This window comes from Lonchura striata, chromosome 2 (genome assembly GCF_050655825.1).
Source record: "Lonchura striata isolate lonStrDom1 chromosome 2, ASM5065582v1, whole genome shotgun sequence".
Classification (NCBI taxonomy): Eukaryota; Metazoa; Chordata; class Aves; order Passeriformes; family Estrildidae; genus Lonchura; species Lonchura striata.
Genome location: NC_140704.1, coordinates 157,795,671 through 157,821,972, shown reverse-complemented (window position 1 = coordinate 157,821,972; position 26,302 = coordinate 157,795,671). Strand labels below are relative to the sequence as shown.

General features: G+C 51.9%; 1 protein-coding gene across 2 annotated transcripts; it reads right to left on the bottom strand.

Moving 5' to 3' along the window:
• Positions 1-15,034: 15,034 nt before the first annotated feature.
• On the bottom strand, positions 15,035-22,462 carry LOC146768531 (uncharacterized). Of its 2 annotated transcripts, XM_085572833.1 has the most exons (8): positions 20,458-22,462; positions 18,853-20,090; positions 18,671-18,775; positions 16,918-16,981; positions 16,798-16,839; positions 16,544-16,710; positions 16,379-16,459; positions 15,035-16,298 (listed from the first exon to the last, which is right to left on the bottom strand). In XM_085572833.1, the coding sequence occupies exons 4-8, from the start codon at positions 16,923-16,925 to the stop codon at positions 16,273-16,275; spliced, it is 324 nt and encodes a 107-aa protein (XP_085428959.1). In that variant the 5' UTR covers positions 16,926-16,981; positions 18,671-18,775; positions 18,853-20,090; positions 20,458-22,462; the 3' UTR covers positions 15,035-16,272. The 2 variants fall into 2 exon arrangements, with proteins under 2 accessions (XP_085428959.1, XP_085428958.1); XM_085572832.1 differs by lacking the exons at positions 18,671-18,775; positions 18,853-20,090; positions 20,458-22,462 and having other exon boundaries at positions 16,164-16,298; positions 16,798-16,926.
• Between the last annotated feature and the right edge of the window lie 3,840 nt (positions 22,463-26,302).

The window sequence follows — 26,302 nt, the reverse complement described above, 5'->3', positions numbered from 1 at the left end:
ACCCTAACCCTAACCCTAACCCTAACCCTAACCCTAACCCTAACCCTAACCCTAACCCTAACCCTAACCCTAACCCTAACCCTAACCCTAACCCTAACCCTAACCCTAACCCTAACCCTAACCCTAACCCTAACCCTAACCCTAACCCTAACCCTAACCCTAACCCTAACCCTAACCCTAACCCTAACCCTAACCCTAACCCTAACCCTAACCCTAACCCTAACCCTAACCCTAACCCTAACCCTAACCCTAACCCTAACCCTAACCCTAACCCTAACCCTAACCCTAACCCTAACCCTAACCCTAACCCTAACCCTAACCCTAACCCTAACCCTAACCCTAACCCTAACCCTAACCCTAACCCTAACCCTAACCCTAACCCTAACCCTAACCCTAACCCTAACCCTAACCCTAACCCTAACCCTAACCCTAACCCTAACCCTAACCCTAACCCTAACCCTAACCCTAACCCTAACCCTAACCCTAACCCTAACCCTAACCCTAACCCTAACCCTAACCCTAACCCTAACCCTAACCCTAACCCTAACCCTAACCCTAACCCTAACCCTAACCCTAACCCTAACCCTAACCCTAACCCTAACCCTAACCCTAACCCTAACCCTAACCCTAACCCTAACCCTAACCCTAACCCTAACCCTAACCCTAACCCTAACCCTAACCCTAACCCTAACCCTAACCCTAACCCTAACCCTAACCCTAACCCTAACCCTAACCCTAACCCTAACCCTAACCCTAACCCTAACCCTAACCCTAACCCTAACCCTAACCCTAACCCTAACCCTAACCCTAACCCTAACCCTAACCCTAACCCTAACCCTAACCCTAACCCTAACCCTAACCCTAACCCTAACCCTAACCCTAACCCTAACCCTAACCCTAACCCTAACCCTAACCCTAACCCTAACCCTAACCCTAACCCTAACCCTAACCCTAACCCTAACCCTAACCCTAACCCTAACCCTAACCCTAACCCTAACCCTAACCCTAACCCTAACCCTAACCCTAACCCTAACCCTAACCCTAACCCTAACCCTAACCCTAACCCTAACCCTAACCCTAACCCTAACCCTAACCCTAACCCTAACCCTAACCCTAACCCTAACCCTAACCCTAACCCTAACCCTAACCCTAACCCTAACCCTAACCCTAACCCTAACCCTAACCCTAACCCTAACCCTAACCCTAACCCTAACCCTAACCCTAACCCTAACCCTAACCCTAACCCTAACCCTAACCCTAACCCTAACCCTAACCCTAACCCTAACCCTAACCCTAACCCTAACCCTAACCCTAACCCTAACCCTAACCCTAACCCTAACCCTAACCCTAACCCTAACCCTAACCCTAACCCTAACCCTAACCCTAACCCTAACCCTAACCCTAACCCTAACCCTAACCCTAACCCTAACCCTAACCCTAACCCTAACCCTAACCCTAACCCTAACCCTAACCCTAACCCTAACCCTAACCCTAACCCTAACCCTAACCCTAACCCTAACCCTAACCCTAACCCTAACCCTAACCCTAACCCTAACCCTAACCCTAACCCTAACCCTAACCCTAACCCTAACCCTAACCCTAACCCTAACCCTAACCCTAACCCTAACCCTAACCCTAACCCTAACCCTAACCCTAACCCTAACCCTAACCCTAACCCTAACCCTAACCCTAACCCTAACCCTAACCCTAACCCTAACCCTAACCCTAACCCTAACCCTAACCCTAACCCTAACCCTAACCCTAACCCTAACCCTAACCCTAACCCTAACCCTAACCCTAACCCTAACCCTAACCCTAACCCTAACCCTAACCCTAACCCTAACCCTAACCCTAACCCTAACCCTAACCCTAACCCTAACCCTAACCCTAACCCTAACCCTAACCCTAACCCTAACCCTAACCCTAACCCTAACCCTAACCCTAACCCTAACCCTAACCCTAACCCTAACCCTAACCCTAACCCTAACCCTAACCCTAACCCTAACCCTAACCCTAACCCTAACCCTAACCCTAACCCTAACCCTAACCCTAACCCTAACCCTAACCCTAACCCTAACCCTAACCCTAACCCTAACCCTAACCCTAACCCTAACCCTAACCCTAACCCTAACCCTAACCCTAACCCTAACCCTAACCCTAACCCTAACCCTAACCCTAACCCTAACCCTAACCCTAACCCTAACCCTAACCCTAACCCTAACCCTAACCCTAACCCTAACCCTAACCCTAACCCTAACCCTAACCCTAACCCTAACCCTAACCCTAACCCTAACCCTAACCCTAACCCTAACCCTAACCCTAACCCTAACCCTAACCCTAACCCTAACCCTAACCCTAACCCTAACCCTAACCCTAACCCTAACCCTAACCCTAACCCTAACCCTAACCCTAACCCTAACCCTAACCCTAACCCTAACCCTAACCCTAACCCTAACCCTAACCCTAACCCTAACCCTAACCCTAACCCTAACCCTAACCCTAACCCTAACCCTAACCCTAACCCTAACCCTAACCCTAACCCTAACCCTAACCCTAACCCTAACCCTAACCCTAACCCTAACCCTAACCCTAACCCTAACCCTAACCCTAACCCTAACCCTAACCCTAACCCTAACCCTAACCCTAACCCTAACCCTAACCCTAACCCTAACCCTAACCCTAACCCTAACCCTAACCCTAACCCTAACCCTAACCCTAACCCTAACCCTAACCCTAACCCTAACCCTAACCCTAACCCTAACCCTAACCCTAACCCTAACCCTAACCCTAACCCTAACCCTAACCCTAACCCTAACCCTAACCCTAACCCTAACCCTAACCCTAACCCTAACCCTAACCCTAACCCTAACCCTAACCCTAACCCTAACCCTAACCCTAACCCTAACCCTAACCCTAACCCTAACCCTAACCCTAACCCTAACCCTAACCCTAACCCTAACCCTAACCCTAACCCTAACCCTAACCCTAACCCTAACCCTAACCCTAACCCTAACCCTAACCCTAACCCTAACCCTAACCCTAACCCTAACCCTAACCCTAACCCTAACCCTAACCCTAACCCTAACCCTAACCCTAACCCTAACCCTAACCCTAACCCTAACCCTAACCCTAACCCTAACCCTAACCCTAACCCTAACCCTAACCCTAACCCTAACCCTAACCCTAACCCTAACCCTAACCCTAACCCTAACCCTAACCCTAACCCTAACCCTAACCCTAACCCTAACCCTAACCCTAACCCTAACCCTAACCCTAACCCTAACCCTAACCCTAACCCTAACCCTAACCCTAACCCTAACCCTAACCCTAACCCTAACCCTAACCCTAACCCTAACCCTAACCCTAACCCTAACCCTAACCCTAACCCTAACCCTAACCCTAACCCTAACCCTAACCCTAACCCTAACCCTAACCCTAACCCTAACCCTAACCCTAACCCTAACCCTAACCCTAACCCTAACCCTAACCCTAACCCTAACCCTAACCCTAACCCTAACCCTAACCCTAACCCTAACCCTAACCCTAACCCTAACCCTAACCCTAACCCTAACCCTAACCCTAACCCTAACCCTAACCCTAACCCTAACCCTAACCCTAACCCTAACCCTAACCCTAACCCTAACCCTAACCCTAACCCTAACCCTAACCCTAACCCTAACCCTAACCCTAACCCTAACCCTAACCCTAACCCTAACCCTAACCCTAACCCTAACCCTAACCCTAACCCTAACCCTAACCCTAACCCTAACCCTAACCCTAACCCTAACCCTAACCCTAACCCTAACCCTAACCCTAACCCTAACCCTAACCCTAACCCTAACCCTAACCCTAACCCTAACCCTAACCCTAACCCTAACCCTAACCCTAACCCTAACCCTAACCCTAACCCTAACCCTAACCCTAACCCTAACCCTAACCCTAACCCTAACCCTAACCCTAACCCTAACCCTAACCCTAACCCTAACCCTAACCCTAACCCTAACCCTAACCCTAACCCTAACCCTAACCCTAACCCTAACCCTAACCCTAACCCTAACCCTAACCCTAACCCTAACCCTAACCCTAACCCTAACCCTAACCCTAACCCTAACCCTAACCCTAACCCTAACCCTAACCCTAACCCTAACCCTAACCCTAACCCTAACCCTAACCCTAACCCTAACCCTAACCCTAACCCTAACCCTAACCCTAACCCTAACCCTAACCCTAACCCTAACCCTAACCCTAACCCTAACCCTAACCCTAACCCTAACCCTAACCCTAACCCTAACCCTAACCCTAACCCTAACCCTAACCCTAACCCTAACCCTAACCCTAACCCTAACCCTAACCCTAACCCTAACCCTAACCCTAACCCTAACCCTAACCCTAACCCTAACCCTAACCCTAACCCTAACCCTAACCCTAACCCTAACCCTAACCCTAACCCTAACCCTAACCCTAACCCTAACCCTAACCCTAACCCTAACCCTAACCCTAACCCTAACCCTAACCCTAACCCTAACCCTAACCCTAACCCTAACCCTAACCCTAACCCTAACCCTAACCCTAACCCTAACCCTAACCCTAACCCTAACCCTAACCCTAACCCTAACCCTAACCCTAACCCTAACCCTAACCCTAACCCTAACCCTAAGCCCTAACCCTAACCCTAACCCTAACCCTAACCCTAACCCTAACCCTAACCCTAACCCTAACCCTAACCCTAACCCTAACCCTAACCCTAACCCGCTCCGCCCCCCGACACGCCCCCGCTCCGCCCCCCGACACGTCCCCGCTCCGCCCCCCGACACGCCCCCGCTCCGCCCCCGACACGCCCCCGCTCCGCCCCCCGACACGCCCCCCGCTCCGCCCCCGACACGCCCCCGGCTCCGCCCCCCGACACGCCTCCGGCTCCGCCCCCCGACACGCCCCCCGACACGCCCTCCGCTCCGCCCCCCGACACGCCCCCGACACGCCCCCCGACACGCCCCCCGACACGCCCCCCGACACGCCCCCCGACACGCCCCCCGACACGCCCCCGGCTCCGCCCCCGACACGCCCCCGACACGCCCCCCGGCTCCGCCCCCCGACACGCCCCCGACACGCCCCCCGGCTCCGCCCCCGACACGCCCCCCGCTCCGCCCCCCGACACGCCCCCCGACACGCCCTCCGCTCCGCCCCCCGACACGCCCTCCGCTCCGCCGCCCGACACGCCCCCCGACACGCCCCCCTGCTCCGCCCCCCGACACGCCCCCCGACACGCCCCCCGACACGCCCCCGGCTCCGCCCCCCGACACGCCCCCGACACGCCCCCCGGCTCCGCCCCCCGACACGCCCCCGACACGCCCCCGGCTCCGCCCCCGGACACGCCCCCGGCTCCGCCCCCCGACACGCCCCCCGACACGCCCCCCGACACGCCCCCCGACACGCCCCCGGCTCCGCCCCCCGACACGCCCCCCGACACGCCCCCCGACACGCCCCCCGACACGCCCCCCGGCTCCGCCCCCCGACACGCCCCCGACACGCCCCCCGGCTCCGCCCCCCGACACGCCCCCGACACGCCCCCCGGCTCCGCCCCCGGACACGCCCCCGGCTCCGCCCCCCGACACGCCCCCCGACACGCCCCCGGCTCCGCCCCCGACACGCCCTCGACACGCCCCCGGCTCCGCCCCCCGACACGCCCCCGACACGCCCCCGGCTCCGCCCCCCGACACGCCCCCGACACGCCCCCCGACACGCCCCCGACACGCCCCCGGCTCCGCCCCCCGACACGCCCCCGACACGCCCCCCGGCTCCGCCCCCCGACACGCCCCCGGCTCCGCCCCGCGACACGCCCCCCGACACGCCCCCCGGCTCCGCCCCCCGACACGCCCCCGGATCCGCCCCGTGACACGCCCCCGGCTCCGCCCCCCGGATCCGCCCCCGGACACGCCGCCGGCTCCGCCCCCCGACACGCCCCCGGCTACGCCCCCCGACACGCCCCCCGCTCCGCCCCCCGACACGCCCCCCGACACGCCCCCGCTCCGCCCCCCGACACGCCCTCCGCTCCGCCCCCCGACACGCCCCCCCGACACGCCCCCGGCTCCGCCCCCCGACACGCCCCCTGCCTGTAACCCTAGTAGGGGGAGTGGTTAGGGGTGGGGGAGTGGTTAGGGGCGGGGTTAGGGTTAAGGGCGGGGCTGGGGGCGGGGTCGGGGGAGTGGTTAGGGGCGGGGTTAGGGTTAGGGGAGGGGCTGGGGGCGGGGGAGTGGCTAGGGGCGGGGTGAGCGTCGGGGGAGTGGCTAGGGGCGGGGTGAGCGTCGGGGGGGGGGCTGGGGGCGGGGGAGTGGCTAGGGGCGGGGTGAGCGTCGGGGGAGTGGCTGGGGGCGGGGGAGTGGCTAGGGGCGGGGTGAGCAGCAAGGGGCGGGGTGAGCGTCGGGGGAGTGGCTGGGGGCGGGGTGAGCGTCGGGGGAGTGGCTAGGGGCGGGGTGAGCGTCGGGGGAGTGGCTAGGGGCGGGGTGAGCGTCGGGGGGGGGCTGGGGGCGGGGGAGTGGCTGGGGGCGGGGGAGTGGCTAGGGGCGGGGTGAGCAGCAAGGGGCGGGGTGAGCATCGGGGGAGTGGCTGGGGGCGGGGTGAGCGTCGGGGGAGTGGCTGGGGGCGGGGTGAGCGTCGGGGGAGTGGCTGGGGGCGGGGTGAGCGTCGGGGGAGTGGCTGGGGGCGGGGTGAGCGTCGGGGGAGTGGCTAGGGGCGGGGAGAGGAGGAGGGGTCGGGGCTACCTACTAGAACCCCTATTATGTATATAGTATATATATAGTATCTATATATACTATATAGTATATATATAAAAAGAAGAAAAATATAAAGTCTGGTGCAGCAGTAGAAATTTTGATGCTCCCAGGGAGTAAAAATTTCTCTTTTAAATGTTTTTTTTTTTTTTTTTTACTCCCTGGGAGCATGAAAATTTCTACTGCTGCTTTTTTATTCTAAGTTTAGAAAGAAAGAGAAAGAGAGGAAAAAGAGGAGAGAGTGAGAAGAAGAAGAGGAGAGAGTGAGAAGAAGAAGAGGAGAGAGTGAGAAGAAGAAGTGGAGAGAGTGAGAAGAAGAAGAGGAGAGAGTGAGAAGAAGAAGAGGAGAGAGTGAGGAGGAGAGAGTGAGAAGAAGAAGAGGAGAGAGTGAGGAGGAGAGAGTGAGAAGAAGAAGAGGAGACAGAACAAGAGGAGAGAGTGAGGAGGAGAGAGTCAGAGTGAGAAGAATAAGAAGAGAGAGTGAGGAGGAGAGAGTCAGAGTGAGAAGAATAAGAAGAGAGAGTGAGGAGGAGAGAGTGAGGAGGAGAGAGTCAGAGTGAGAAGAATAAGAAGAGAGAGAGTGAGGAGGAGAGAGTGAGTAGAAGAAGAAGAAGAGACAGTGAGAACAAGAGGAGAGAGTGAGGAGGAGAGAGTCAGAAGAATAAGAAGAAGAGACAGTGAGAACAAAAGAGACAGTGAGAACAAGAGGAGAGAGTGGGGATGAGAGAGTCCGACTCAGAAGAATAAGAAGAAGAGACAGTGAGAACAAGAGGAGAGAGTGAGGAGGAGACAGAGCAAGAAAAATGAAAGAGTTAGAGAGAAAAGAAAAACCAAAAAAGTCAGATCAGAAAGAGTAAAGAGAAAAAGAGTGAAACGCAAACAGAAAAGGAAGTGCTTGAAATGAAAGAGAAAAGGAAATGGGCGAGGAAAAAAAGAAATAGAGACGGAACAAAAGGTAGGGTTCGAGAGGGAAAGAAATAGAGAGTTAGAAAGACAAAAGAGTTAAAGTTAGACAGAAAACAAAAAAGTGTTAGAGACAAAGAAAAGGATAGCAAGTGTTAGAAAGACAAAGGGTGACAAAGAGAAAGAAAGACAAAGGGTGACAAAGAGAAAAAAAAGAGAAGAAGAAAATGCAGTGAAACCTAGATTGAAAGAGACATACAAAGAGACATGGGGAAATACATGTAGAAGACTAGAAAAAAATAGACAGGGTTAGAGAAACATAGAGATGTGTTAGAAATGGAAACAAAGGAAACACAGCCAGAGACAGAGAAAGAGTTAGACGTGGAAGGATAAAGTGAGGAATAGACTAAAGAGGAAAGTAAGAGGCAGAGGGAGAAATAGGGTTAAAATGATGACGCGACCACACCGAAGAAAGACGGGACACGAATGGTGGGCAGGGCAGAGGGTAAGGGGAATTGTTATTGGGGCTGATTAATCTTTATTCCTTTAATTTAAACTTCAGCAATACACAGGGAAATAAAGTATACAAATGTGAGTACAGATACAAATACAATTAAAAATACATCGTACCTGGGTACACAAGTACAAGTCCAATTTACATACAGCAAAATACATCAAAAGACAGGAACAACTGCAGATACAGAACAATATAATGTACTACAAGCCAAATACATATTGACGCAATATAACTGTTTCAGACGAGCCCTTTACGCTTTTATTGTTATGACACGCCCGGAACAAAAACGGCACGAAACTCTCGGCCGACCTGCACGCCCCCTTCCTGTTGCACACAAACTCACATTCGCTGCAACTGCATTCTGACCCCTGAGGCGTCGTCTCTCCTCGGGAACGTGGTTCCCTGGAGACTCCCAAAAAATCCTCCTGCCTGACGAAAACCTCGGTCCCGGGGCGGTCGGCGCCCTAACTTTGGCGATGAACGTCGCCTCGCTGACCGGCCGGGACCGAGGAAAAAAAAACCCAGCCGGGGGGAAAAAAAAAAAACCCCCCGGCTGGGGATTTTTTATTCTAAATTTAAAAATGAGTGGAAAAACCTGAAAGGCAATATGCACAAGGTTATGACTGCTTCACACACACAGCACTCCTTCGGCTTACACGCAAACCCGCCCTCGCTCTCATCTCAACCGCTCCGCTAAGCCCTGGCCGCCGACGCTCGGTCGTGACGCTCCTCGGGAACGTGGCTCCCGGGAGACTCCCAAAAAATCCTCCTGCCTGACGAAAACCTCGGTCCCGGGGCGGTCGGCGCCCTAACTTTGGCGATGAACGTCGCCTCGCCGACCGGCCGGGACCGAGGAAAAAAAAACCCAGCCGGGGGGAAAAAAAAAAAAACCCCCCGGCTGGGGATTTTTTATTCTAAATTTAAAAATGAGTGGAAAAACCTGAAAGGCAATATGCACAAGGTTATGACTGCTTCACACACACAGCACTCCTTCGGCTTACACGCAAACCCGCCCTCGCTCTCATCTCAACCGCTCCGCTAAGCCCTGGCCGCTGACGCTCGGTCGTGACGCTCCTCGGGAACGTGGCTCCCGGGAGACTCCCAAAAATTCCTCCTGCCTGACGAAAACCTCGGTCCCGGGGCGGTCGGCGCCCTAACTTTGGCGATGAACGTCGCCTCGCTGACCGGCCGGGACCGAGGAAAAAAAAACCCAGCCGGGGGGAAAAAAAAAAAAACCCCCCGGCTGGGGATTTTTTATTCTAAATTTAAAAATGAGTGGAAAAACCTGAAAGGCAATATGCACAAGGTTATGACTGCTTCACACACACAGCACTCCTTCGGCTTACACGCAAACCCGCCCTCGCTCTCATCTCAACCGCTCCGCTAAGCCCTGGCCGCCGACGCTCGGGCGTGACGCTCCTCGGGAACGTGGCTCCCGGGAGACTCCCAAAAAATCCTCCTGCCTGACGAAAACCTCGGTCCCGGGGCGGTCGGCGCCCTAACTTTGGCGATGAACGTCGCCTCGCTGACCGGCCGGGACCGAGGAAAAAAAAACCCAGCCGGGGGGAAAAAAAAAAAAACCCCCCGGCTGGGGATTTTTTATTCTAAATTTAAAAATGAGTGGAAAAACCTGAAAGGCAATACACACAAGGTTATAACTGCTGCAGACACACAGCTGCAGACATAAGTACACACAAACCCTTACAGACAGACACAGACAATCGCAGTCTCACACGTTCTTCTGCTGACAGGCTGGCTGCCACCCTTACCTGAAAGAATACGCTGAAGAATATGCTTAGACGCATCTTCTGACCGCAGCTCCTCGATGTCGAATGGTAGATTCCGGGAAATTCTGTAGGCACCCGGCGACCTATGAGACAAGGGGAGGCGGTCAATGACTGACTATCTGAGAGCTAGGAGCTATACAGACTCTGGGCCCATCGCTGTTGTACCCGAAACCCCGTAGAGGACAGATGAATGGCAAAGTTTTATAACTGCTCTACCTAAGCGTGACTACGTGGCCGGGCAGGGCAGCTCCGATCCTAATTGGCACAACAGAGGTGCATACAACATAAGCCAACGTTAGGTACATACAGTATAAGCGCAAACAACATAAGCCAACATTAGGTACATACAGTATAAGCGCAAACAACATAAGTCAACGTTAGGTACATACAGTATAAGCGCAAACAACATAAGCCAAGGTAGGTACATACAGTATAAGCGCAAACAACATAAGCCAAGGTAGGTACATACAGTATAAGCGCAAACAACATAAGCCAAGGTAGGTACATACAGTATAAGCGCAAACAACATAAGTCAACGTTAGGTACATACAGTATAAGCGCAAACAACATAAGCCAACGTTAGGTACATACAGTATAAGCGCAAACAACATAAGCCAAGGTAGGTACATACAGTATAAGCTCAAACAACATAAGCCAACGTTAGGTACATACAGTATAAGCGCAAACAACATAAGCCAAGGTAGGTACATACAGTATAAGCTCAAACAACATAAGCCAACGTTAGGTACATACAGTATAAGCGCAAACAACATAAGCCAACATTAGGTACATACAGTATAAGCGCAAACAACGTAAGACAACCTAGGTAGGCGTAACATGCGCGTGTACGATATAAGCCGACGTAGGTAGGCGCGACATAAGCTGACGGAGATAAGAGATAAGTGAGGACTTGATACAATTCTCCAGAAGACTAATTTTTAAGCCCTATATCCTTTGAGAAGGCAGATGCTACAGAACTACTGTGGTCAGGTGATGAGGGGCTAATAAGCTCTGTACGGAAGTCCGAGAGAAAGGCTACCAAAACTGAGAATGAAGATGAATGAGAACATCTCGTGTACATCTTTCGGTCCCAAAAAAGTAAATATGTAAAGATGCCGGAATAATTGATATCCGGAAAGGTATGTGAGCAAAATATGGCCGATACGGCAAAAAAATGATGCTGCTAAAGCATGGAGATGTAACAAAGACCTATGACACAGACAACGGGACACGGACACAGACAACGGGACACGGACACAAGTGGAAACTGCCTGGCAATTTCATCTTATGGACCCAAGATTCCTAAGCCAAGATGAGCCATGGGCTGATGATGCCAAAGGAAAGAGAGCCCTAGGGCAATAGCACTTGATGATGATGTGTAACTCCTTTCAAGATGTTAGTGCCAAAGCACTTAAGAGGAAGCCTAAGAAGCTCAGTAGGCCTAGAGAAGGAAGAAATGACTACGGGGTGACCGTGGCTATAGCTGCGGACGTGAAGGCGTGCTCCTATGGTGAAGAGATCCACGACGACGTCGAGAGTCGAAGAAGGCCGCCGATGCGAACGTCACGAGAACGCGGATAGGGATCGGAACTGCCCTGCCCGGCGACGACTCTGGGGGGGGCTGAGGAGAAACCCTCTCCCTTTGCTCCCGAGGGGCCCGTCCCACTATGGGCCTCTTCTCTGAGCTAACATCAAATAGCCTCCTGCGCTAGTAAAGGTTTTCCCCCCCAGCTCCCACCTACTGGCCCCAGCACTTAGCTTTTGCAAGATGACCGGATGGAATCCCATGTCAGTTGGATGTGGACGGCGAGACGTTCTCTGCATCAGCTTCGGTGCTCCCGTTTCCAAACTTCAGCTACGCTCCTCCTCAGGGTACCTAAGACAAAACGGAAAATTCAACTAGTGCGCACAAAAAGAGAAATCCCCGAAACTCTGACACACCGCTGCCCCGGCTCACCTGAAATCTCAGTTTGACTCCACCGGCTGCCTGGAGGATACCTGGAAAACAAAAAGGTACACGCTTAAACATGCTGCTGCATAACGGTCACCTGTGAGTCACCGTGCCTAAATGCCAACTCACCCGCTCGCCTCTGTTCCTTCACACAGCTCGGGCAGCGACAGCACCTGCAAAAACACAAAGCAAAAAAAACCCACACTGAGAAACTGTGAAAACAACATCCCCCTGACCTGAAAAATACACACACCCAGACCTTACACTTGAACCCACCTGGCCTTCGACATCCGGACCGGAGACATCTTGCAAGACGACCGCCTAAAATAAAACAAAGGAACCAAGAATGGATGCTTAGAATTGCACCAGAAATTGAGACCTGATTCAGAACAACTCCTTCTGTCCACTGCTCACCTGGCACACTTGGCCTTGACTGCTGCTGTCTGCCTGGACCTCCTAAAAATAAAGGCAAAGAACACTGTGGTAACACATTCACCATTGAGGCTTCCCCTGCAAATGCAAACAATGACTGACCCGCTCATGGCAACACCCTCCCCCAGGACTGGGGCCCTCTGCCGCAGATTTGAACTGTCTGCATCTGAAAGGAACTTAAGACTAGTGTCAAACAGATGCAGGAAAATTTAGCTGCAGCAAAAAGTTATATGAATATCCCCATACAATCTAGAGCCCAACTACACCCTGCATTACAAATTTCAAGTCCCCAGGACTTGTGCTATTACAGGCTATGCAACAGGGCAGAGCAGCTCCAGGAAAAATACGTGCAGACACCCGTGACACAGGACAGGGAGAGCTTTTGAGGAGAAAAAAGGACTGAGAGATGCAAAGATAATAGGGTGCACCAGAGACAAGTGACAGGACACACACAGGAACTGCTCTGCCCTGAGCACCTCAGCATTGTGGTCAAAACAGACACTTTCCCTTTAGGTGGCTGAAGGAGACACTTCTTGGACATCCTCTTATCCAAAACTGACACAAAAACCCCTTCTAGGAAGTCCTAACTCAGCACCCACTTCCATCCCCTCTGTGGGTCATAACCCTCAACTTATCTTGCACGCAGCAAATGCCTGTTGGGTCCAGAAGACGGCCATGGGCCGGTCTGCTAAGTTCCAGCTGTCACCTCTTGGTCTGCCGAGAGAGAGAAAACTAAACATCAGTGCATGGTCTTAGCAGCACATCGGCTAAAACCTGGTAAATCTGTTACTCACCATCCTCCTCAGAATGCCTGGGTTCCTGGCCTGCACACTTCAAGCGTGCTTGGACTCTGATGCCATCATCGCAGGGTACACCTAGGTTAAGTGGAGACAAGACAACATGGCATTGCTGAAACATGAGAGTACTGGGCTGTGGTCCTTTGCTCAAATTACAAACATGTTATGGCAAACTCCTGATACAATCTAAAGCCCAACTACACCCGGCATTACCAATTTCAAGTCCCCAGGACTTGTGCTATTACAGGCTATGCAGCAGGGCAGAGCAGCTCCAGGAAAAATATGTGCAGACACCCGTGACACAAGACAGGGACAGAGAGCTTTTGAAGAGAAGAAAGGACTGAGAGATCAAAAGAACACAGAGTGCACCAGAGACAAGTGACAGGACACACACCGGAACTGCTCTGCCCTGAGCACCTCAGCACTGTGATCAAAACAGACACTTTCCCTTTAGGTGGCCTAAGGAGATGCTTCTTGCACATCCCTGTCTCCAAAACTGACACAAAAACCCCTTCTAGAAAGTCCCAACCCAGCACCCCTCTTTCATCCCCTCTGTGGGTCATAACCCTCCACTTATCTTGTACGCAGCTGCGGATGCAAATCCCTCTTGAGTGTAGAAGGTGGCCATCTGCCTGTCTGCTAAGTTCCAGCTGTCACCTCTGGGTCTGCCAAGACAAAGAAAACTAAACATCAGAGCACGGTCTGAACAGCACATCGGCCAAAAACTTGTAATTCTGCTACTCACCGTTCTCCTCAGAATGCCCGGGTTCTTGGCCTGCACGCTTCAGACGTGCTTGGATTCCGACGCCGTCATTGCAGGGTACGCCTAGGTTAAGTGGAGACAAGGCGACATGACATTGCTGAAACATGACTGTACTCTCACACCCCCCTCCCTACCTCCCGGACTCACCGCAACTCCGCAGCCATTCCTCAGGGCTGCTCAGATGGGACCTTGAAATGCAGGATTGGAAGGCTCCGTCACAGGGTCCTGTAATGCTTCCAGAGAGATCCAAAGTGCATGAAACCTGATCCATCAGCCGGTTGGTGACAGAGGTATGCGTACTCCGAGTCGATTCCCTAAAGCACACAAACAAGAATGGATGCTTAGAGTCACACCAAAAACGGAAAGCTTAGCAAGAACAACTGCTTTGGTCCACTGCTCACCTGGCACACTTGGCCTTGACTGCTGCTATCTGCCTGGACCTCCTAAAAATAAAGGCAAAGAACACAGCTGTAACACGGTCACCATTTAGGCTGCCCCTGCAAATGCAGACAATGACTGACCTGCTCATGGGAAAATCTCCACACAAGACTGGGGCCCTCTGCCACTGATTTGGACTGTCTGCATCTGAAAGGAAGTTAGCACTAGTGTCAAATGGCTGCAAGACAACTTAGCAGAACCAAACATGTTATGTCAATATCCTAATACAATCTAGAGCCCAACTGCACCCAGCATTACAAATTTCAAGTCCCCAGGACTTGCGCTATTACAGGCTATGCAGCAGGGCAGATCAGCTCCGGGAAAAATACGTGCAGACACCCGTGACACAGGACAGGGAGAGAGAGCTTTTGTGGAGAAGAAAGGACTGAGAGACCCAAAGATCACAGAGTGCACCAGAGGCAAGTGACAGGACACACACCGGAACTGCTCTGCCCTGAGCACCTCAGCACTGTGGTCAAAACAGACACTTTTCCTTTAGCTGGCCTAAGGGGACACTTCTTGCACATCCCCGCTCCCAAAGCTGATTCAAAAGATCCTCCCAGCACACCCTCTTTCATCCCTCTATGGGTCTGAGCCCTATACTTATCTCTTGGGCATCTGTGGATGACAATCCATGTCGCATGTGAATGGAGGCTGCCTCGCATGCAGGAAATGTCTTATGGTCACCGGGCTGTGGTCCCGTGCTCAGCTACAATCGAGAACACCAAACATCACTGCATGATCTTAGCTGCACAATGGACAAAACCCAGCAATCCCGCTACTCACCGTTCTCCTAAGAATGCTCGGGCCGTGCACTTTGGCCAGGCTCGGAGGCTGCCACCGTCATCGCAGGGTCTGCCTGGGTTAAGAAGAGACATAGTGACTCAGCATTGCTGAAACCTAAGAGGACCTCGGCTCCCCCTCCCTACCTCGGCGACTCACCGCAACTCCTCAGCCATTGCCAATGGCTCCCTGGATGCCATCGTGAAATACAAAATTTCAAGGCTTCATCTCAGAGTCCTGAAATACTTCCAGAGGGCTCACAAGCACAGGAAATCCAGGCCATCAGCTGTCGGTCACAAAGGCTTGGCATACTCTGAGTGGATTCCCTAAAGCACACAAACAAGAATGGATGCTTACAGTTCAATCAAAAAGTAAAAGCTGAGCAAAAACAACTGCTTTGGTCCACTGCTCACCTGGCACACTTGGCCTTGACTGCTGCTGTCTGCCTGGACCTCCTAAAAATAAAGGTAAAGAGCACCGCTGTAATACAGTCACCATTTAGGCATCCCCTGCAAATGCAAACAGTGACTGACCTGCTCATGGAAACACCCTCACCCAGGACTGGGGCCCTCTTCCACAGATTTGAATTGTCTGCATCTGAAAGGAAGTTAGGACTAAAGTCAAACGGCTGCAGGACAACTTAGCATCACCAAACATGTTATGGCAAACTCCTGATACAATCTAGAGCCCAACTACACCCGGCATTACCAATTTCAAGTCCCCAGGACTTGTGCTATTACAGGCTATGCAGCAGGGCAGAGTAGCTCCAGGAAAAATATGTGCAGACACCTGTGACACAAGACAGGGACAGAGAGCTTTTGAAGAGAAGAAAGGACTGAGAGACCCAAAGAACACAGAGTGCACCAGAGACAAGTGACAGGACACACACTGGAACTGCTCTGCCCTGAGCACCTCAGCACTGTGGTCAAAAGAGACACTTTCCCTTTAGGTGGCCTAAGGAGATGCTTCTTGCACATCCCTGTCTCTAAAACTGACACAAAAACCCCTTCTAGAAAGTCCCAACCCAGCACCCCTCTTTCATCCCCTCTGTGGGTCATAACCCTCCACTTATCTTGTACGCAGCTGCGGATGCAAATCCCTCTTGAGTGTAGAAGGTGGCCATCTGCCTGTCTGCTAAGTTCCAGCTGTCACCTCTGGGTCTGCCAAGACAAAGAAAACTAAACATCAGTGCACGGTCTGAACAGCACATCGGCCAAAAACTTGTAATTCTGCTACTCACCGTCCTCCTCAGAATGCCCGGGTTCTTGGCCTGCACGCTTCAGACGTGCTTGGATTCCGACGCCGTCATTGCAGGGTACGCCTAGGTTAAGTGGAGACAAGGCGACATGACATTGCTGAAACATGACTGTACTCTCACACCCCCCTCCCTACCTCCCGGACTCACCGCAACTCCGCAGCCATTCCTCAGGGCTGCTCAGATGGGACCTTGAAATGCAGGATTGGAAGGCTCCGTCACAGGGTCCTGTAATGCTTCCAGAGAGATCCAAAGTGCATGAAACCTGATCCATCAGCCGGTTGGTGACAGAGGTATGCGTACTCCGAGTCGATTCCCTAAAGCACACAAACAAGAATGGATGCTTAGAGTCACACCAAAAACGGAAAGCTTAGCAAGAACAACTGCTTTGGTCCACTGCTCACCTGGCACACTTGGCCTTGACTGCTGCTATCTGCCTGGACCTCCTAAAAATAAAGGCAAAGAACACAGCTGTAACACGGTCACCATTTAGGCTGCCCCTGCAAATGCAGACAATGACTGACCTGCTCATGGGAAAATCTCCACACAAGACTGGGGCCCTCTGCCACTGATTTGGACTGTCTGCATCTGAAAGGAAGTTAGCACTAGTGTCAAATGGCTGCAAGACAACTTAGCAGAACCAAACATGTTATGTCAATATCCTAATACAATCTAGAGCCCAACTGCACCCAGCATTACAAATTTCAAGTCCCCAGGACTTGCGCTATTACAGGCTATGCAGCAGGGCAGATCAGCTCCGGGAAAAATACGTGCAGACACCCGTGACACAGGACAGGGAGAGAGAGCTTTTGTGGAGAAGAAAGGACTGAGAGACCCAAAGATCACAGAGTGCACCAGAGGCAAGTGACAGGACACACACCGGAACTGCTCTGCCCTGAGCACCTCAGCACTGTGGCCAAAACAGACACTTTTCCTTTAGCTGGCCTAAGGGGATGCTTCTTGCACATCCCTGCCCCCAAAGCTGATCCTAAAGGCCCTCCCAGCACATCCTCTTTCATCCCTCTATGGGTCTGAGCCCTATACTTATCTCTTGGGCAACTGTGGATGACAATCCATGTCGCATGTGAATGGAGGCTGCCTCGCATGCAGGAAATGTCCTATGGTCACCGGGCTGTGGTACCGTGCTCAGCTACAATCGCGAACACAAAACATCACTGCATGATCTTAGCTGTACAATGGACAAAACCCAGCAATCCCGCTACTCACCGTTCTCCTAAGAATGCTCGGGCCGTGCACTTTGGCCAGGCTCGGAGGCTGCCACCGTCATCGCAGGGTCTGCCTGGGTTAAGAAGAGACAAAGTGACTTGGCATTGCTGAAACCTAAGAGGACCTCGGCTCCCCCTCCCTACCTCGGCGACTCACCGCAACTCCTCAGCCATTGCCAATGGCTCCCTGGATGCCATCGTGAAATACAAAATTTCAAGGCTTCATCTCAGAGTCCAGCAATACTTCCAGAAGGCTCACAAGCACAGGAAATCCAGGCCGTCGGCTGTCGGTCACAAAGGCTTGGCATACTCTGAGTGGATTCCCTAAAGCACACAAACAAGAATGGATGCTTACAGTTCAATCAAAAAGTAAAAGCTGAGCAAAAACAACTGCTTTGGTCCACTGCTCACCTGGCACACTTGGCCTTGACTGCTGCTGTCTGCCTGGACCTCCTAAAAATAAAGGCAAAGAACACTGCTGTAACACGGTCACCATTTAGGCATCCCCTGCAAATGCAAACAATGACTGACCTGCACATAGGAAAACCCTCACCCAGGACTGGGGCTCTCTGCCACTGATTTCAGTTGTCAGCATCTGAAAGGAAGTTAGGACTAGTGTCAAATGGCTGCAGGACAACTTAACATCACCAAACATGTTATGTCTATCTCCCCATAAGATCTAGAGCCCAACTACATCCTGCATTAAAAATTTCAAGTCCCCAGGACTTGTGTTATTACAGGCTACGCAGCAGGGCAGAGCAGCTGCGGGACAAATACATGCAGACACGCATGACACAAGACAGGGACAGAGAGCTTTTGAAGAGAAGAAAGGACCGAGAGACCCAAAGAACACAGAGTGCACCAGAGACAAGTGACAGGACACACACCGGAACTGTTCTGCCCTGAGCACCTCAGCACTGTGACCAAAACAGACACTTTCCCTTTAGCTGGCCTAAGGGGACGCTTCTTACACATCCCTGCCCCCAAAGCTGATCCTAAAGGCCCTCCCAGCACCCTACTTTAATCCCCTCTGTGGACCTTAGCCCTCAACTTATCTCTCAGGCATCTGGGGATGAGAATCCCGTCGCGTGCCAATGGAGGCTGCCTCGCCTGCTGAGAATGTCCTATGGTCACCGGGCTGTGGTCCCGTGCTCAGCTACAATCGAGAACACCAAACATCACTGCATGATCTTAGCTGCACAATGGACAAAACCCAGCAATCCTGCTACTCACCGTTCTCCTAAGAATGCTCGGGCCGTGCACTTTGGCCAGGCTCGGAGGCTGCCACCGTCATCGCAGGATCTGCCTGGGTTAAGAAGAGATAAAGTGACTCGGCATTGCTGAAACCTAAGAGGACCTTGGCTCCCCCTCCCTACCTCGGCGACTCACCGCAACTCCTCAGCCATTGCCAAAGACTACCTGGCTGCCATCGTGAAATACGAAATTTCAAGGCTTCATCTCAGAGTCCAGCAATACTTCCAGAAGGCTCACAAGCACAAGAAATCCAGGCCATCAGCTGTTGGGGACAGGGGCTTGGCATACTCTGAGTGGATTCCCTAAAGCACACAAACAAGAACGGATGCTTACAGTTCAATCAAAAAGTAAAAGCTGAGCAAAAACAACTGCTTTGGTCCACTGCTCACCTGGCACACTTGGCCTTGACTGCTGCTGTCTGCCTGGACCTCCTGAAAATAAAGGCAAAGAACACTGCTGTAATACAGTCACCATTTAGGCTTCCCCTGCAAATGCAAACAATGACTGACCTGCTCATGGAAACACCCTCCCCCAGGACTGGGGCCCTCTTCCACAGATTTGAATTGTCTGCATCTGAAAGGAAGTTAGGACTAGTGTCAAATGCGTGCAGGACAACTTAGCATCACCAAACATGTTATGGCAACCTCCTGATACAATCTAGAGCCCAACTACACCCGGCATTACCAATTTCAAGTCCCCAGGACTTGTGCTAATACAGGCTATGCAGCAGGGCAGAGCAGCTCCAGGAAAAATATGTGCAGACACCTGTGATACAGGACAGGGAGAGAGAGCTTTTGAGGAGAAAAAAAGGACTGAGAGATGCAAAGATAATAGGGTGCACCAGAGACGAGTGACAGGACACACGCCAGCGCTGCTCTGCCCTGAGCAGCTCAGCACTGAGATCAAAACAGACGCTTTCCCTTTAGGTGGCCTTAGGAGACGCTTCTTGGGCATCCCCATCTCCAAAATTGACTCAAAAACCCCTCCTGGGGAGTCCCACCCGGCACCTCTCTTCCATTCCCTCTGTGGGTTGTAGCCCTGCACTTATCTTGCACGTATCAGGGGATGAAAATCCCCATCGGGTGCAGAAGGAAGACACTGCTCCCATCTCCAGGCCCTGGCCCTGACTTATCTTTTGGATGACTGGTGATGTGAATCCACGTTGGACCTGAAATGAGTCTGGCTCAGAGGAGATAGCCTGTTAGCCTCTTAGTCTGCTAAAATAAAGAACGGGAAAATCAATGGTTGTGTTTGGTGCTATGTGGGCCGAATCTCAGCAAGTCAGGTACTTATCCTCTCCTGAGTGTGCCTGGGTGTTCAAGTCTCCGGCCTCATCCTCAGTCTAAGGTATGGCTGTTATGATGAGTGGCATAGGGGTTAGAGAGGCAAAGCTACGTGGCATTTGTGTGAGTTCGGTGGATGAGCTTGTGTGCCGTATGACACGTGGATGCCTCTGCTATGCTTGTGAAAAGCCTTGCAGATATGCACCGTTTCTCACCCTACTGCCTGCAAACCCCCACCGGGATAACTCCTAACTCGGTACCCTGCTTACTCTCCCTCTCCTAGTCACAATCCTCAACTCACCTGAAGCCGCCGTCTCACACATCATCTTTGACACAGTGCGGATGCCTTCTGCGTCGTGATGAATCTGCTGGAAAAATGTTGCGCTCGACACAAACTGCAATTACTGGAAGTTGCCCTCCTCCTAAAAAAAGAAGAAAAAAATCAGAAATTACAAAAGCACCTTACCAGCCCTGAATACTCAACCCCAAACTGTGAATTTAAATACTCCCTGTGTTCGACGTTGTTTTCTTTGCAGTATCTTCAAAGTCTCTGTTGCATTAGAAGCCCAAAAGCAGCTGCAGAGAGCAAGCTAAGCTAAAGGAGCCTCTTCACCTGAATGAGAGGAGAGCTCTTATCCCAGCTGATCCCACTGAGGGAATGAAGCCCCTTGGGAAAGGCTGGGGTTAATATACCCCTGATTGGGCCCGCCTCTCGTTCCCGTGGCACCTGGGAAAAGGGAGGGGGCAAACCCCACAGAGTATAAAAGCCATCAGAGGAGCTGTGGCTATTTGGCTCCTCTGGCTTGAATTCAAGGAGAATAAAGGGCTGGATATAGAAGAAAACTCTTCAGGGAAATGACAGCTCTTTCTTTTTTCTACAACTGCTTGGAGCAAAAGGGCAAAAAAACTGGTAAGAAATAAAACTTTGTTTTTAGGCAGCATATCTAGATAAGTTGGGTGATTTGCTGTTAACTTATATAATTATTCCTCAGTGACTGCTAAGTAGTACTCAACCTGAGACTAAGGGTGGAGAAAAGTACTAATTTTATGAACAGTTTAAGTCTCCTTGGGGCTACTAATTAGGACTAACTACATTATGAATAAAAATAAGAAAAACAATAGGCTCCTGGACAGCATAAAGGTTAAGTACGTGCTAGGCTTGCCTTTCTCTGAGGTACTTAGTCCTAGGGCACAGAAAGAAGTGCCCTGAAAAGTAGTTTTAAATGCTGAAAAAGCATCTTAGAAGAGCCTCCTTCAAATTAATCCCTTAAAATGAAGAAATGGGTAAGTTGCCTCTACTGAAATGGATACCATGGCAAATAAATGGCTTCTGCCCTTTAACTTAATCCCCTCGAATATTGGGAAAAGAGAGGCTTTCCTCAATTTAAATCTCTCCAATTATGAAGACAGAGGGATTTTCCCCTCAATCCAAACCCTTAAGAAAGAGAGATAGCTCGGCTTCCCCCTCAATTTAAGCCTTAGGACAACAAAAAGGGTTACTCTTAATTCAAACCCATAAACAACATTGTCAAGGTTTTCCCCCTCTATTTAAACTGGAAAATAATGGAATATGGGGATTCCCTGTCAATTACCACCCCTAACAGCATAGAAAAGGCAGGGACTCTTTCAAATGAGACCATTAAAATTGCAGGGGAAGTGCATTTCCTCATTATTTGAAAGCAAGAAATAATGGAAAAGGAAGTTTTTTCCCATACTTTAAACCCCTTGTCTCTCCATAACCCCTCTTTTTTCTGGAAGTGCTGTGGAAGGTCTTGGGGTTCTAGGGAGGGACTGACACAATAAAAGGGGAAAGGTGAAAGCTCTCCTATGGAACCCCACATGCTGCCCGGCCTGCTCAGGTGCTGCCCCTTGGCAAGAGGGCTCTGCCCTCTGCATTTTCTCAAAGGGATGCTTCGTGCCCAGGTGGGTCCGGCTGCTCCCCGGTCCCAGCTGGATATTCCGACTGTAGCTCCTGGAGGGACGCTTGGGATACCCCTGTTAGCCCCTCTGGATTAGCAGCTCCCTGTGCAGGTGTGCGCAGGTAGCTGCACTAAAAGCAGCTGCTCACATGGGGAGCTGCTACACCTAAGAGTGGGGGATGAGGTGAAGAAAGGTCCTGTGGGGTGTTCCCTCCCCTACACAGCCCTCTGCCAGACCCTTAAACAATGGGGTGCCAGATTTTCATTGCCAAGATAATTAACAATCTTTCCCCTGGCCAAACAGGAATTGTGCTACCAAAATTGCAAACAGTGAATGATTTCTCACAGACCACAGCTGCCAACACCAGGAAATCTCGCTGCCCTTGGAGAGCAGCACACCTCCAGTGAAGAGACATCAACACACAGAGAGGGTGAGGTTGGTTTTATAGGGAAAAAGGGCAGAGGTTGGATCACGAGGTCTGTGGCTGCAAGTGACATTCTACATAATTTCGTTCTGAATGGCACAGGATTTATCCTGGAGCAAAACTGCTCCCACCAAGAATTCTGCCTGCCCTGGAAGAGACAAGCACCTCCTTGAAATTGAAACCAGAAAGTGTAGAGGGTGAGCCATGTTTCACAGAGAATACGGCCAGTGACAGAGTCCAAGACCCAGGGGCCATGAAAGAAGGGCCGCCCACTGAAAATCTGAATGCAGAAGGATGTGTTGTGGACCCAAGCTGCCCTGATGTTAATCAGGGGTTACCTTAAACATCCCAAGTACAACTCGCAAACTGACATCAGGAACCTGGACTGGTGAGTTTTCTTTCCCAGGCTAAAAGTCTGGAATTAGCACACAGGACCCCCTGGCCCTGGGTGGGCAGCTGACTGCAACAAATATGACCATCGAAGAATATCTCCCAGACCCCATCTGCCCCCACCTCAAACTTGTACTGCCCTGATACTCCCAATGGAGCCCTAAAAACTGACATCAGAAACCAGGACTGGTGAGTTTTCTTTCCCAGGGAAAAGGGCAGGAGTATGTGCCCAGGGGCTCCTGGCCCTCAGCAGGAACCTGACTTCAAAAACTCCAATCATCGAAGGATGTATCCCAGAACAAAGCTGTCCCCACCTCAAGCTTGCACTGCCGTGATAGTCCCATGGGAGCACTACAAACCGACATCAAGAAACTGGACTTTGAGTTTTCTTTCCCAGGGTAAAGGGCCAGAGTATGTGCCCAGAGGTCCCTGCCCATGAGCTGGCACCTGACTTCAAAAAATCCAAACATTGAAAGATGTATCCCTGACAAAAGCTGTCCCCACCTCAAACTTGCGCTGCCCAGATAGTCCGATGGGAACCCTAAAATATGACATCAAGAACCTGGACTGGTGAGTTTTCTTTCCCAGGTAAAAGAGCTGGAATTAGAGCACAGGACCCCCTGGCCTTCGGCAGGCGCCTGAATGCAACAAACAAGAACATCAAAGGATATCACCCAGACACCATCTGCCACAACCTCAAATTTGTGCTGCCCTCACAGTCCCAAGGGAGCCCTACAAACTGACATCAGGAACCTGGACTGGTGAGTTTTCTTTCCCAGGGAAAAGGGCTGGAGTATGGGCCCAGGGGGACCTGGCCCTGAGCTGGCAACTGACTTCAAAACATCGAAACATCAAAGGATGCATCCCAGGAAAAAGCTGTCCCCACCTCTAACTTGCACTGCTCTGAGAGTTCCAATGGAGCCCAACAAACTAACATCAGGAACCTGGACTGGTGAGTTTTCTTTCCCCGGCAAAAAGGCTGGAATTAGAGCACAGGTCCCCCTGGCCCTGGGTGAGCAGCTGACCGCATCAAATGCGAACACTGAAGAATATCTCCCAGACCCCAGCTGCCCCCACCTCAAACTTGTACTGCCCTGATAGTCCCAATGGAGCCCTACAAACTGACATCAAGAACCTGAACTGGTGTGTTTTCTTTCCCAGGGAAAAGAGCTGGAATTACAGCACAGGACCCCAAGGCTTTGGGCAGGCCCCAGACTGCAAAAAATATGAGCATTGAAGGATATCACCCAGACACCATCTGCCCCAACCTCTAACTTGTGCTGCCCTGAGAGACCCAAGGGAGCCCTACAAAATGACATCAGGAACCTGGACTGGTAAGCTTTCTTTTCCCAGCAAAAAGGCTGGAATTAGCGCACAGGTCCCCCTGGCCCTGGGCGGGCAGCTGACTGCATCAAATACGAACACTGAAGAATATCTCCCAGACCCCAGCTGCCCCCACATCAAACTGGTGCTGCCCTGATAGACCCAAGGGAGCATTAAAAACTGACATCAGGAACCTGGACTGGTGTGATTTCTTTCCCAGGGAAAAGGCTGGAATTAGCACTCAGGACCCCCTGACCCCGGGTGGGAGGCTGACTGCAACAAATAGGAACATCAAAGAATAGCTCCCAGAACGAAGCTGTCCCCAACTCAAACTTGTGCTGCCAGTACAGTGCCAAGGGAGTCCTACAAACTGACATCAGGATCCTGGACTGGTGAGTTTTCTATCGCAGAGAAAATGGCCAAAGTATGTGCCCAGGGGGCCCTGGCCCTGAGCTACCGCCTGAATGCGAAAACTACAAACATCGAAGGATGCATCCCAGAACAAAGCTGTCCGCACCTGAAACTTGCGCTGCCCTGACAGTCCCAATGGTACCCTAGAAACTGACATCAGGAACCTGGACTGCTGTGTTTCCTTTCCCAGGGAAAAGGCTGGAATTTGCGCACAGGTCCCCTGACCCCGGGTGGGCGCCTGACTGCAAAAATAAGAACATCAAAGGATATATCCGAGACTTCATCTGCCCCCGCCTCAAACTTGCGCTGCCCTGAGAGTCCCAAGGGAGCCCTACAAACTGACATCAGGAACCTGGACTGGTGAGTTTTCTTTCCAGGGAAAAGTCTGGGAAAGGTGCCCAGGCGCCCCTGGCCCTGGGTGGGCACCTGAATTCAAAAACCCCAAACATCGAAGGATGCATCCCAGAACAAAGCTGTCCCCACCTCAAACTTGCGCTGCCCTGACAGTCCCAATGGTTCCCTAGAAACTGACATCAGGAACCTGGACTGGTGAGTTTTCTTTCCAGGGAAAAGGCTGGAAAATATGCCCAGGGGCCCCAGGACCTGAGCTGGCGCCTCACTCCAAAAACTCCAAACATCCAAGGATGCATCCCAGAACAAAGCTGTCCCCAACTCAAACTTGTGTTGCCCAGATAGACCCAAGGGATCCCTACGAACTGAGATCAAGAACCTGGACTGGTGAGCTTTCTTTCCCAGGCAAAAAGGCTGGAATTAGACCACAGGACCCCCTGACCCCGGGTGGGAGGCTGACTGCAACAAATAGGAACATCAAAGAATATCTCCCAGAACGAAGCTGTCCCCACCTCAAATTTGTGCTGCCTGTACAATGCCAAGGGAAACCTACAAACTGACATCAGGATCCTGGACTGGTGAGTTTTCTTTCCCAGGGAAAATGGCCAAAGTATGTGCCCAGGGGCCCCTGGCCCTGAGCTACCGCCTGAATGCAAAAACTACAAACATCGAAGGATGCATCCCAGAACAAAGCTGTCCCCACCTGAAACTTGTGCTGCCAGTACATTGCCAAGGGAGACCTACAAACTGACATCAGAAACCTGGACTGGTGAGTTTTCTTTCGCCAGGAAAATGGCCAAAATATTTGCCCAGGGGCCCCTGGCCCTGAGCTACCGCCTGAATGCGAAAACTACAAACATCGAAGGATGCATCCCAGAACAAAGCTGTCCCCACCTGAAACTTGCGCTGCCCTGACAGTCCCAATGGTTCCCTAGAAACTGACATCAGGATCCTGGACTGGTGAGTTTCCTTTCCCAGGGAAAAGGCTGGAATTAGCGCTCAGGACCCCCTGGCCCTGACCTGACTCCTCACTCCTAAAACTCCAAACATTCAAGTATGCATCCCAGAATGAAGCTGTCCCCACCTCAAACTTGTGCTGACCGTACAGTGCCAAAGGGAGACCTACAAACTGACATCAGGAACTTGGACTGATGAGTTTTCTTTCCCAGGGAAAAAGGCTGGAATTTGTGCACAAGTCCCCTGACCCCGGGTGGGCGCCTGACTGCAAAAATAAGAACATCAAAGGATATATCCGAGACTTCATCTGCCCCCACCTCAAACTTGCGCTGCCCTGCGAGTCCCAAGGGAGCCCTACAAACTGACATCA